This window comes from Lissotriton vulgaris, chromosome 7, assembly GCF_964263255.1.
Source record: "Lissotriton vulgaris chromosome 7, aLisVul1.2, whole genome shotgun sequence".
Taxonomy (NCBI): domain Eukaryota; kingdom Metazoa; phylum Chordata; class Amphibia; order Caudata; family Salamandridae; genus Lissotriton; species Lissotriton vulgaris.
In genome coordinates this window covers 1,050,061,017-1,050,074,948 of record NC_141695.1, presented here as the reverse complement: position 1 = coordinate 1,050,074,948, position 13,932 = coordinate 1,050,061,017, and the positions used below count along the sequence as shown (strand labels likewise).

General features: G+C 48.9%; 1 protein-coding gene across 2 annotated transcripts in view; it reads right to left on the bottom strand.

The window, feature by feature from the left end:
* Window positions 1-13,932, bottom strand: part of SEC24A (SEC24 homolog A, COPII component) — a 590,503-nt gene that overhangs the window by 225,911 nt on the left and 350,660 nt on the right. For both annotated transcript variants that reach the window (XR_015297552.1, XM_086931494.1), the window contains exon 13: window positions 6,429-6,635. Coding sequence is in view for 1 of the 2 variants with exons in the window: in XM_086931494.1 (XP_086787620.1) it covers window positions 6,429-6,635 (207 nt within the window). In the remaining variant the exon portion in view is untranslated. The remainder of the gene's footprint in view (window positions 1-6,428; window positions 6,636-13,932) is intronic.

Below are 13,932 nucleotides of genomic sequence, written 5' to 3'. Positions count from 1 at the left end.
TCACCCTCACACATCCTCACCCTCACACATCTTCACTCTCACACCCCCCCTCATCCTCACACCCCCTCATCCTTCATCCTCACACCCCCTCATCCTCACACCCCCTCAAACCCTCATCCTCCCCCTCACACATCCTCTCACCCTCACACCCCCTCACACCCAACCCCTCACTCACACGCCCTCACCCTCTTACCCTCTCACCCTTACCTACCCTCTCACACACATCACCCTCGCACACACCCTCACACACACCCTCACCCTTAAATCCCCTCACCCTCAAACCCCCTCACCCTCACACCCCCTCACCCTCACATCCCCTCACCTTCACACCCTTACCCACCCTCTCACCCTTACCCACCCTCTCACCCACCCCTCACTCTCACCCACCCCATCACACCCCCTCATCCTCACACCCCCTCATCCTCACACCCCCTCACCCTCACACCCCTCACCCCCACATCCTCACACACCCTGACCCTCCCTCACACCCTCATCATCACACCGTCAAACTCATCCTCACACCCAGTCATCCTCATCCTCACACCCAGTCATCCTCACCCTCAAACCCCCTCATCCTCACCCTCACACCCCCTCACCCTCACACCCCCTCATCCTCACCCCCTCATCCTCACCCCCTCACCCTTACCCACCCTCTCACCCACCCCTCACTCTCACCCACCCCATCACACCCCCTCATCCTCACACCCCCTCATCCTCACCCTCACACCCCCTCATCCTCACACCCCCTGACCCTCCCTCACACCCCTCACCCCCACATCCTCACACCCCCTGACCCTCCCTCACACCCCTCACCCCCACATCCTCACACCCCCTGACCCTCTCTCACACCCTCATCATCACACCTTCAAACTCATCACACCGTCAAACTCATCCTCACACACCGTCATCCTCATCCTCACACCCCCTCACCCTTACACCCCCTCACCCTCACACCCCCTCACCCTCACACCCCCTCACCCTTACACGCCCTCACCCTTACACGCCCTCACCCTTACACACCCTCACCCTTACACACCCTCACCCTTACACACCCTCACCCTTACACACCCTCACCCTTACACACCCTCACTCTCACACCCCCTCACTCTCACACCCCCTCACTCACACCCCCTCGCCCTCACACCCCCTCATCCTCACCCTCACACCCCCTCATCCTCACCCTAACTCATCCTCACCCTAACACCCCCTCACCCCCTTACCCTCACACCCCCATACCCTCACACCCCCTCATCCTCACACCCCCTCATCCTCACACCCCCTCATCCTCACACCCCCTCATCCTCACACCCCCTCACCCTCACACCCCCTCACCCTCACACACCCTCATCCTCACACACTCCCTCACCCTCACCCTCACACCCCCTCATCCTCACCCTCACACCCCCTCATCCTCACCCTCACACCCCCTCATCCTCACCCTAACACCCCCTCACCCTCACACCCCCGTCACCCTCACACCCCCCTCACCCTCACACCCCCCTCACCCTCACACCCCCTCATCCTCACCCCCTCATCCTCACCCCCTCATCCTCACCCCCTCATCCTCACCCCCTCATCCTCACCCCCTCACACCCCCTCACCCTCACACCCCCTCACCCTCACACCCCCTCACCCTCACACCCCCTCATCCTCAACCTCACCCCCCTCACCCTCACACCCTCATCCTCACACCCCCTCACCCTCACACCTCCTCATCCTCACCCTCACACCCCCTCATCCTCACCCTCACACCCCCTCATCCTCACCCTCACACCCCCTCATCCTCACCCTCACATCCCCTCATCCTCACCCTCACATCCCCTCATCCTCACCCTCACATCCCCTCATCCTCACACACCCTCACACCCCCCACCTCCTCACCCTCACACACACCCTCCCCCTCACACACACCCTCCCCCCTCACACACACCCTCCCCCCTCACACACACCCTCCCCCCTCACACACACCCTCCCCCCTCTGACACACCCTCCCCCCTTTGACACACCCTCCCCCCTTTGACACACCCTCCCCCCTTTGACACACCCTCCCCCCTTACACACACCCTCCCCCCTCACACACACCCTCCCCCCTCACACACACCCTACCCCTCACAGACCCTCCCCCTCACACAGACCCTCCCCCTCACACAGACCCTCCCCCTCACACAGACCCTCCCCCTCACACAGACTCTCCCCCTCACCCTCACCCTCACACACCCTCACCCTCACACACCCTCACCCTTACACACCCTCACTCTCACACACCCTCACTCTCACACACCCTCACTCTCACACACCCTCACTCTCACACACCCTCACTCTCACACACCCTCACTCTCACACACCCTCACTCTCACACACCCTCACTCTCACACACCCTCACCCACCCACCCCCTCACAACACACCCTCACAACACACCCTCATCCTCCCATACCCTCACCCTCTTACCCTCACCCCCCCATACCCCCTCACACCCCCTCATCCCCACCCTCACACCCCCTCATCCTCACCCTCACACCCCCTCATCCTCACCCTAACCCTAACACCCCCTCATCCTCACCCTCACACCCCCTCATCCTCACACCCCCTCATCCTCACCCTCAACCCCCCCTCATCCTCACCCTCACCCCCCCTCATCCTCACCCTCACCCCCCCTCATCCTCACCCTCACCCCCCCACCCACACCCACCCCCTCACCCACCCCCTCACCCTCACACACCCCCTCACCCTCACACCCCCTCATCCTCACCCTAACACCCCCTCATCCTCACCCTAACACCCTCATCCTCACCCTCACACCCCGTCATCCTCATCCTCACACCCCCTCATCCTCATCCTCACACCCAGTCATCCTCATCCTCACACCCCCTCATCCTCATCCTCACACCCCCTCATCCTCACACCCCCTCATCCTCATCCTCACCCCCCCTCATCCTCACCCTCACCCCCCTAATCCTCACCCTCACCCCCCTCATCCTCACCCTCACCCCCCCTCATCCTCACCCTCACCCCCCCTCATCCTCACCCTCACCCCCCTCATCCTCACCCTCACCCCCCTCATCCTCACCCCCCTCATCCTCACCCTCACCCCCCTCATCCTCACCCTCACCCCCCCACCCACACCCACCCCCCCACCCACACCCACCCCCTCACCCACACCCACCCCCTCACCCTCACACACACCCTTACACACCCTGTCACACACGCCCTCACTCTACCACTCTACCGCCCTCACTCACTCTACCGCCCACTCTACCACTCTACCGCCCTCACTCACTCTACCGCCCTCACTCACTCTACCGCCCTCACTCACTCTACCGCCCTCACTCACTCTACCGCCCTCACTCACTCTACCGCCCTCACTCACTCTACCGCCCTCACTCACTCTACCGCCCTCACTCACTCTACCGCCCTCACTCACTCTACCGCCCTCACTCACTCTACCGCCCTCACTCACTCTACCGCCCTCACTCACTCTACCGCCCTCACTCACTCTACCGCCCTCACTCACTCTACCGCCCTCACTCACTCTACCGCCCTCACTCACTCTACCGCCCTCACTCACTCTACCGCCCTCACTCACTCTACCGCCCTCACTCACTCTACCGCCCTAACTCACTCTACCGCCCTCACTCACTCTACCGCCCTCACTCACTCTACCGCCCTCACTCACTATCTATTTATGGCCCTCACTATCTATCGATCGCCCTCCCTCACTCACTCAATCTAGCTATCCCCCTCCCTCAATCTATCGCCCTCCCTCTCTTCCACCCACCTCCTTCTCCAACTCCCTGTTCTCTTCTCTTCTCCTGTGCTGATCTGCTGTTCTCTTCCACCCGCCTCCTCCTTTAACTCCCTGTTCTTCTCCTGTGCTAATCTGCTGCTCTCTTCCACGTCACCTCCTTCTCTAACTCCCTGTTCTCTTCTCTTCTCCCGTTCTAATCTGTTGCTCTCTTCCACCCCGCCTCCTTCTTTAACTCCCTGTTAACTTCTGCTGATCTTTCACCTCACCTCCTTCTCTAACTCCCTGGTCTATTCTCTTCTCCTGTGCTGATCTACTGATCTTTCACCCCACCTCCTTCTCTAACTCCCTGTTCTCTTCTCTTGTGCTGATCTGCTGCTCTCTTCCACCCAACCTCCTTTTACTCACTGTTCTCTTTTGCTGTGCTGATCTGCTGCTTTCTTCCACCCCACCTCCTTCTTTAAGTCACTTTTCTCTTCTCCTGATCTGCTGCTCGCTTCCACCCGCCTCCTTCTTTAACTCCCTGTTCTCTTTTGCTGTGCTGATCTGCTGCTCTCTTTCACCCACCTCCTTCCCTAATTCCCTGTTCTCTTCTATTCTCCCGTACTGATCTGCTGCTCTCTTCCACCGCCTCCTTCTCTAGCTCCCTGTTCTCTTCTCCTGTGCCGATCGGCTGTTCTTTTCCACCCACTTCCTTCTTTAACTCCCTGTTCTCTTCTCCTGTGCCGATCTGCTGTTCTCCTCCACCCGCCTCCTTCTTTAACTCCCTGTTAACTTCTGCTGATCTGCTGCTCTTTCACCTCACCTCCTTCTCTAACTCCCAGTTCTATTCTCTTCTCCTGTGCTGATCTACTGCTCTTCCACCCACCTCCTTCTCGAACTCCCTGTTCTCTTCTCTCGTGCTGATCTGCTGCTCTCTTCCACCCCACCTCCTTCTCTAACTCCCTGTTCTCTTCTCCTGTGCTGATCTGCTGCTCTCTTCCACCCAACCTCCTTTTACTCCCTGTTCTCTTCTCCTGTGCTGATCTGCTGCTCTCTTCCATCCCACCTCCTTCTTTAACTCCCTATGCTCTTCTTCTGTGCTGATCTGCTGATCTCTTCCACAACACCTCCTCCTTTAACTCCCTGTTCTCTTCTCCTGTGCCGATCTGCTGTTCTCCTCCACATGCCTCCTTCAAATCCCTGTTCTTTTCTCCCGTGCTGATCTGCTGCTCTCTTCCACCCCACCACCTCCTTTAACTCCCTGTTCTCTTCTCTTCTCCTGTGCTGATCTGCTGCTCTCTTCCACATACATCCTTCTGTAACCGCACGTACACACACAACCACTCAACCACAAACACGCCCTCACTCAACCACACACACGCCCTCACTCTATCGCCCTCACTCTATCTATGGCACCACCACAGTAGAACTCAGGGGCACCACAGCATCACTCAGGGACACCACAGCATCACAATGCGCTACCACAGCATCACCGAACGCCACAGGATCACTCGTCGCCACCACATCACTCAGAGCCACCACAGTATCAATCTGTGCAACCATTCAACAACAACTGGTTCAAATATGTTCTCTCAATGTTTCAAGCTTTATTACAAATGTCACAAAAAGATGTTAATATTTCACTTCTGTTCTTGGATTTTCGTCACAATAAAATACACTGAACATGATCTTCACAAAAGTTATTTACAACAGTTTAAGCTATTGCCATTATAAATTAAAATAACTTTTATTTAAGTATTAATTATTTTAAAAAAATTAAAAGCCATTGTTATTTGTAATATCAATACATCTAAGTCACTTAAATACAAAACATGTTGCATTACAAATGCTATAGGCGTCACATTTGCAAAAGATAAACGTATTGGCATTGTAAATGACAAAGCTATTAATTTCGCTATTTTCAAAACCAACACTTACATAAAAAATGTGTCATTTACAAGACCAATAGCTCAAACTTTCCTAATGCGAGACCTATTGCATTGCAAATGCTTGTTTTTTTTATATTTTTGAGATAAGACTGGATTTTGGGCGTGCTCCTAAAGAAAGCAAATGTAAATCCCGAAGTAGACAAGAAGATTAAATCAACCTTACTTATCACATCATGAAAAGTACCAGATTGATTTAAAAAATGCAGAGTTGCATTAAAAGGCATTGAATAATTTACAAAGGTCAACAAATATAACTAATAGTGCTACTTAAAACAAACATTCTACACAGAGCATCTTCGCATGGGGAACAACGTGGACCAACATTTGAATTCACAGCAGATGGCAATGCCAGCAGTACAGAGATCAAGAGGTAATGAAGGAGGGACAAGCAGTAAACATTAACTTCAAAAGCATCTCACACATTTTACTGGTATTATTTTATTTCACACATGGGAGTTTATTTTATAGTAAACGCTATAAAAATGCAACTATAATATGGGACAGAAGTGAGACTGGCAGGGCCTTCTGAGTCAGCCACCTTCACAAAAATATGAGATCCAATGAACAAACCATGCTCCAAAGAAGGAACAGAATGATAAACATATGAGGTTGAAAGGAATATCAGAACAAAATATTAGGGTTTCACAGAGAATCTGAAAATGAAATGTCAACATGGGACCTTGTGACCACTTCTTAGCCAGCATATGCTTTCTTCTGAAGATGGCTCATGTGTACCAGGTGATGTTTAGTTTACCTTTGCAGATGCTCTTTGGTTGGGCTCTTCCCGAGGTTTTAATGCTCCAACTCCCACAGAAGGGAGCTGTGTCTGGAAGACTGAGATTCGTCCACCTGTTGGTGCCATCAGTTTATAGGCCGCTTGAAGAGCAGGTCCCAGTGCACTTTGGGTCTCCAGGGTCTTCGTAAACATTTGTGGCAAAGCTTTCAGCAAATCTTGAACTAACTACCACAAAGAAATAGAAAGGAACTCAATTTATCAGTACCAAATACACAGCAAAAGTGCCTGAAACCTATCACTACGAAATAATAAAAAGAAACCTGCACAGCCTGTTGTTCTTTGGTCATTGCACAATTTTATTTAAAACATACACATTAACAAATTGGAATTTACTGAGACATGCTAGTCTTTTGGGAACGTACTTTTTCGATTTTAGAATGACCCCCTTTCTCCTAGTTGGTTATAACCCTGCTGATCTTTGTCCTGACAGGTGGCAGATCGACTTTGTTCACATAACCTGTGTGAGTTTTCCAAAGACAGGCCAAGGTATTGAAAGCCTCACAGGTTGTACATAGGACAGCCCAGCCATGAATATATCGGCATTCCCAAGGGTATACCATGTAAAGACATCAAGGCACCCTGGATCTCTGTGGCATCGCAAAGGTTACATCCTCAACTATGTTGTCACAGAGCTCTTACCTTGTTAAAAGCAGATTTGTAACTAGAGTTTCATGTACTTTATTCTAAATACACTCGGTACAACTTGGCAAGGGTCCTTATCGCTGGAAATTTGAAATAGTCAGGCATTATTAAACATGCAGGAAAGCCTTAAGCTGTTTTATGGAGATGTGAATGTTATCCTAATGCAGCTACTTGTCTGCTGCACACCATGCTAATAGGTGTGGGTAGAACTTGCAGAGATTCAATCTGCGGAGTTACAGAGCAACTCCAAAAGATTCCGCAGAATTCCACCAACGCACAGAACGTTTGCTTCTCTCTGCAATTTAGGAGCGCTAGCAGTGCTCTAAATCAGGCTGAACTACACCAACGGTTGCGAAAGACCCCAGAGCCATTAGAGTTGATTTTGTCGTTTGAGTAGAAAATAGACTCTGGCTGCATATCTACTTGAAGGGCAGCCCTCTGACTGCGACCGCTTGTGCTAGCAGGCGTTATAAAATGGTGCTGGAAATAACACTAACGGCCGGCAAATCTAGCTTGTAAGCAGGTGTTGTGAAGCCTCATGTTATTCATGTGATGAGCAAACAGCAGAATAATTCCGCCATGCACAGATTGGCAAAATGTGTCATGGACTGTGCGTTACAAGGAGTTACCCACACTGCAAGCAGAATCATCGTTCCAACCAGGCCTAGTTTTAAAATCAATGAAAGGAAAATGCTACTTACCAGTATGCATCTGTTCTTGTCATGTAGAGCTGCAGAGTTGTACACTATGCATAGATCGCCAACTGGTGTTTTAAAATTGCAATGATTTCAAGCATTGTGATTGACTCTCAAAAACTATCAAGGGACTATTTTACTTTCTTTGGACAGTGAATAGCTTGTTCGAGGCATATGAGTTGCAGATTGTACACTATGCATAGATCGCCATCTGGTGCTGGGCTCGGATGTTTGCATGTTTTTGTCTTCGAACAAGTCTTGTAGTCTAGAGGTTGGTGACTCCTCCTTCGGTGGACAATGCGCTTGGGCTTTGGCTCCATCGTTAGATTGTTTTGCCAGTAGGGTTAGATGGAGTAGTGATGCCCTTGCGTGATGTATCTAATTAAGATAATACTGGATCAGATGGAGGTATCCGGGGAGGAAGATGGGCGTGTACAACTCTGCAGCTCTACATGCCAAAAACAGATGCATACTGGTAAGTAGCATTTTCCGTCCGAGGTATACGAGTTGCAGATTCCACACTATGGCTTGACTATATAGCAGTATCCTCCTTAGCGGTGGCTACCTGTATCTGTTGCAGTAATTTGATAACGTTTTTTTTAATACAGACTGGCCCACACTAGCTTGTTTTGCTTGCACATCTACACTATAGTGTTGTGTGAAGGTGTGTGGCGTGGCCAAAGTTGCTGCTTTACATATGTCATCTAGGGGGATGTTTCTTAAGAATGCCATAGCTGCCCCTAGTTTATGAGTAGAATGAGCTCTAGGGAGAATGGTTAACGTGCGTTTAGCTTCAAGGCAACATATTTGTATGCATTTTAGCTTGGTCATTTTGCGTTTGGTGTGTGACAAACAGATCTATGTCTGGATGTCACCACATGTGAAAAAATGGAGGAAGAACTTGAGGATGAAGTTCCCATTCGTGGATCTGTTGCGTTTGACGGCTGAGCAGATCCGCTATTTGATTGTGTACTCCTGGTAGGTGTTCTGCTAGGAGGTATATCTTCCGTGGAATGGCCCCTCTTAGACGCTCTGTGCTAGATGGGATAACTGGAGAGAGTGCATCCCCCCCTGTTTTTGTATGTAATAAATTGCTGTCATGTTGTCTGTACGTATTAGGACAGCTTTGCCTAGCAGTTGTAGTTGAAGTCTCCAACGCTAGAGAGATTGCCAATAATTCCAGATAGTTGATGTGGAATTTTGTTGAGGTCCATAAACCTTGAACTGTATGGTTTTGGAGATGTGCTTCCCAGCCGGTAAGCGATGCGTCTGTTAGCACTATCTGTGGGACTGGCTCGAGGAACGACCGCCCTTTGGAAAGGTTTTTTGTGGTCCACCACTGCAGGGAGTGATGAGTGCAGTTGTCCACCAACACTAGATCTGTTAGTTGACCGTGAGCCTGGTTCCACTGATGTGCTAGACACTCTTGCAATGGGCGCATTTGCAATCTTGCATGAGGGACGAGAAAAATGCAAGAGGCCATCATCCCTATAAGCTGCATGAACACACTCGCTGGTAGTGAGTGTTGTGGTTGAAATTTTTGAACTAGGATTTGTATAGCATTTAACCTGACGGGATTGGGATATCCCAGACTGTGAAGCAACTGCATTGTCCGAAGTGTGTGTTGTGGAGTTTGCTTTTATGAGCCAATCGTCTAGGTAAGGGAAGACATGAATTTGTTGTCTTCTGAGATGGGCTGCAACCACCGCGAGGAATTTGGTGAAAACCTTGGATGCTGTAGTGACCCTGAATGGGATCACTTTGAACTGGTAGTGTTGGCCATCCATCACAAACCTGAGATATTTCCTGTGAGCGGGATGTATGGGAATGTGGAAGTAGGCATCCTTTAAACCCAGAGTGGGGAGAAAGTCGCCTTGCTGTAGTAGAGGAAGCACTTGATGTAAAGTGAACATGTGGAAGTGGTCTGATTGAATGTAAAAGTTGAGCGGTCTGAGGTCCAGTATTGGCCTGAGAGAGCCGTCCTTTTTTGGGATTAGAAAATAAAGGGAATAGACTCCTGTGCCCTGATGAAGCAGAGGAACTAGCTCTATAGCACCTTTTTCTAACATTGCAAAGACTTCCTGTTTGAGGAGCATAAGGTGCTCTAATGACATTGGATGCTGTCTTGGAGGAATGTTGGGGGTGTAGAAGGGAGTTCCAGGCAATACCCATACTGGATAATCTGTCTTACCCACTTTTCTGTTGTGATGGAATTCCAGACAGGTAGGAACCGTGAGAGGCGTCCCGCGACAGCAGCGGGATGATCGAGGGAAGCACAGGGAAGTCACTGTTTGTTCTTAGGGGACTTGCGGGTGTTATTACCTCTGCCTCTACCCTTATTGTGGTTACCTCCATACCTCCTCTATTGTATTCCCTAGAAAAGGAGCCCTGGTTAGGACTTTTGTAGGATGAGGACGAGTGTTCTGATGTATTTGTTTTGGAACCTGCTAATATATTACAGATAAATATTATTTGTCACATACTGATCTATATTTACTATATTGTTTTGTAACCTATGAAATTGCCTATCTTTAATCTCCAATAAAAAATTATGACACTAAGTTGAAAATGCAAAAGGAGTGACGAAAGGAGCCTCTGGTAGATAGTGACAGTAAGGCTCCCATGGACTTTGCGGTCTCCGTGTCTTTTAATTTTTTCTAAAGATGCGTCGACTGCAGGGCCAAAGAGGTGCTCTTGATCAAATGGCTGATTTAGAATGGTATTTTGCACCTCTCGTTTAAAAAGACAGATACCCTGTGCAAGGCGTGTCTGCGAAGCAAAACACTGGTATTTATTGCACATGGCACAGTGTCTGCTGCGTCAAGCGCATATTTGATGGAAGTATAGGTTATGAATTTCCCTTCTTGTATAAGGCCAGTCTTTATCCATATACTCGAGGTAGATGTTGAATGAGCTTTTCTAGCTCGTCATAGTGAGCCCTATTGTATCTTGCTAGAAGGGCTTGTGTGTTTGCTATTTTCCATTAATTTGTAGCTTGAGACTCCATACGTTTACCTGACGCGCCTAACAATTCAGATTCTGTGTCAGGAGGTGGTGTTTCACCTGACCCTTGGGAGTTTGCCTTTTTGCGTGCATTGGCAACCACTAGTGAATCTAAGGAAAGTTGGCCCTTGATGTATATAGGGTCAGTGGGAGCCGCTTTGTATTTTTTGTCTACTCTGGGGTTAAGAACCCTAGCTCTAACTGAGTATTTGAATACCTCAGGAGCATGTCTAAGGAGGCCTTGTAACATGGGTAAGACAATAGCAGATTTTTGTGGTTGGGCAAAAGTCTCCAATAAAAAATCTTCTACAGGGTCTGAATGAAGTTTGACCTTGTGGTATGTAGCCGCCCTATTGATTAGCTGTTCAAAACCCACATTGTCATCTGGTGGGGATGGTTTTGAGGGGTAGAAATCCGTATTATTGGTTAGATCAGGATCAGTATTATAATCATGCCATGGGTCTGGTTCCTGTGGTCAATCAACAGGATCTAATGGCATTACGTCTTCATTCAGTTGCCCATCCCCATGTGAACTGTCACTATACTGTGTTTGTGGAGTGTGTGGTGGGGAAAGGATTAAACTAGGGTTAACTGGTGGTGGAGGTGAAGATGGTGGTGGTGAAGTGTTAGTAGCTATATGAATCTTCTTTGGAGGAACTGGAGCTTGTGGTAAATGTTCTGGTTTCCTCTTTGTAGGTGGCTCGGTGACTATTTGACCAGTCTTTGGGTGAATAAAGATAGTAGTCTGTTTTGGATCCGGAAAGAAAATCTTTTCGGGATGGATAGGCTGGCTTGGCGCCGGAGATTTCTCTTTGGAAACTGTTTTTGGATGTTTTGGGACATTGTCCGGTACAGCACCCTTCCCTGATTCCGAAGATTTTGGTGCTTTGTTGTTTAATAGTTTTGACTCTGAAGTTTTCGGTGTCAAAGTCTTTTCTGTGTGCTTTGGTTCCGAAGTTTTGTTTGTGTGCTTCAGGCCGAGGTTTTATCCGGATGTTTAGGTGCCAGTGGCTTATCCGGTTGTTTCGGTGCCGATGCTTTATCCGGCTGCTTCGTTGCCGGTTTTATCAGACTGCTTCGGTGCAGAGGGATCTTTTGCAGATTTCGGTGCTGAATGTTTTCCTGGTGCAAGAGGGAGTGGCAACTCGGACGACTGAGCTTTCGGTGCCGAATGTGTTTTTTCGGTACCGGGTGGTTGGCTCGAGCCGGATGGCTTTTCTTTGTCCTTCGGTGCCTGGCCCCGGGGCAGGGCGGTCGAAGTTTTGGTACGGTGAGAACCTGAGCCCGAAGGTGTTACCAGAGCCATTGGTATGGCTTGGTTGGGGGTGGGGTCTCAGTACTCACGTCCCTTTGAGCCGGGGTGATGTCATCTTCGGCGTCAGAGAAGTCTACTTCGGAGTCCGGAATCTCTTCTTGTTCTGGCTCCGGAAGGTTATCGGGACCTGGATGGAAGGTTATTTGGCACCTGGATAAAAGATGCCCAAAATTGAACCTTTGCCTCGCTGCATGCCGCGGGGTCAAGCTCGACAACCCCGGATGGTCTTTTTGGACTTGAATAAGAGGCAAGTTTCACAATCTTTCTCTTGATGTTCCGGTGAGAGGCACAAAATGCAAACGGGATGGAGGTCTGAGTGTGGAAACAGCACCACACTGTGGACATTTCTTAAATGGAGTCCGTCTCTATCGGCGTAGGTAGGCTCAACGGCCCGCGTCGAGGTTCGCAGGCGTCAAAGTTTAATCGAGATTTGTCGAGGGTGTGTGTCGAAAGCACGCGATCAAGACAATACCGTCGGTCAAGTGTGATTGCGCGTCAAAGGGTGTTCGATAACGATACCGATCCGGAGCGCAGCAAGTCACATCTGAACAGGATGGCGGGGAAAAACAATCTAACGATGGAGCCAAAGCCCATGCGCACTGTCCATCGAAGGAGGAGTCACCAACCTTGTGACTACAAGACTTCTTAGAAGACAAAAACAACATGCAAACATCCGAGCCCAACACCAGATGGCGATCTATGCATAGCGTACAATCTGCAGCTCATATGCTATTCACTGTCCAAAGAAAGTGAATAGTCCCTTGATAGTTTTTGAGAGTCAATCACAATGCTTGAAATCATTGCAATTTTAAAAATAAACTTACAATGAATAGCAACAGACCTACAGGGGCCAGAGCGTACAAAAGCTATAAATTGCTTAATCACACACAGACAGGTGTATACATTGATGGATTTCATCATACAAACACAAAATGCAATAAATATCAACAGTTTACATTTTTATGAAATACTAAAGAGACATTTTTTTAAAAAACACGCAACTGATTGAGAATCAGTGCAACTCACATGCTATGACCGTATATGAGCATTTTTTGTTCTCGGATGATCTTGAAGGATTGTCCTACCTGTCTTTGAACTCCTGACAAATACATAATATGTATACAAGCATTTCCCAGCAAGGTGGACACAGGTGGCATGGTAAATGTATCATTTAAATGTTTTAAACTAATGAGATCTCTTCCCCCAAGGTTAATACCAAGGAAATGCAATACGTCATTTATTCAGCATATCCCTAAACTTGTGGCAGAGGCACGCTTTCCGATGAGCGGAGAAACCTCATTGGGAATATGCTCTTTCCATATTTTAGCTCAAAGTGTACCAAAATCCCAACAGAGGGCTTTGTCAAATAAGCTAATAGGTCATCTGTGTACAGTGATACTACATGCTTGTTTTGATGGATTTCTATTACTCTACTTGCTGCGTAGCTGGCAGGCCAAATATTTTACAGCTAGAACAAACTGTAACAGGGACACAGGATAACCAGTGTTCCGCCCCTCGCCTAATCCTCCAAGATATTGTTAGTTCTGACCTTCTTTTAGAGCTCAAACATTTTATTTAATATCGATCCAAACTATATGGTCTCTAACACGGCACATTTATATCGTTGCTGTATTTTCTGTGTCCAAAGACACAAGTGTTCATCTCCTCAGTTATACTCCTAGATGTATCCACAACATAAGCCAGGGCCTAAAATTAAAATGGGTTCTCCTGCCATTGATGAAACAGCATTGGTACAAAGTGCAAGCAACTTACCGGAATCATATTGTACTTTTAAATCTAGTACAAT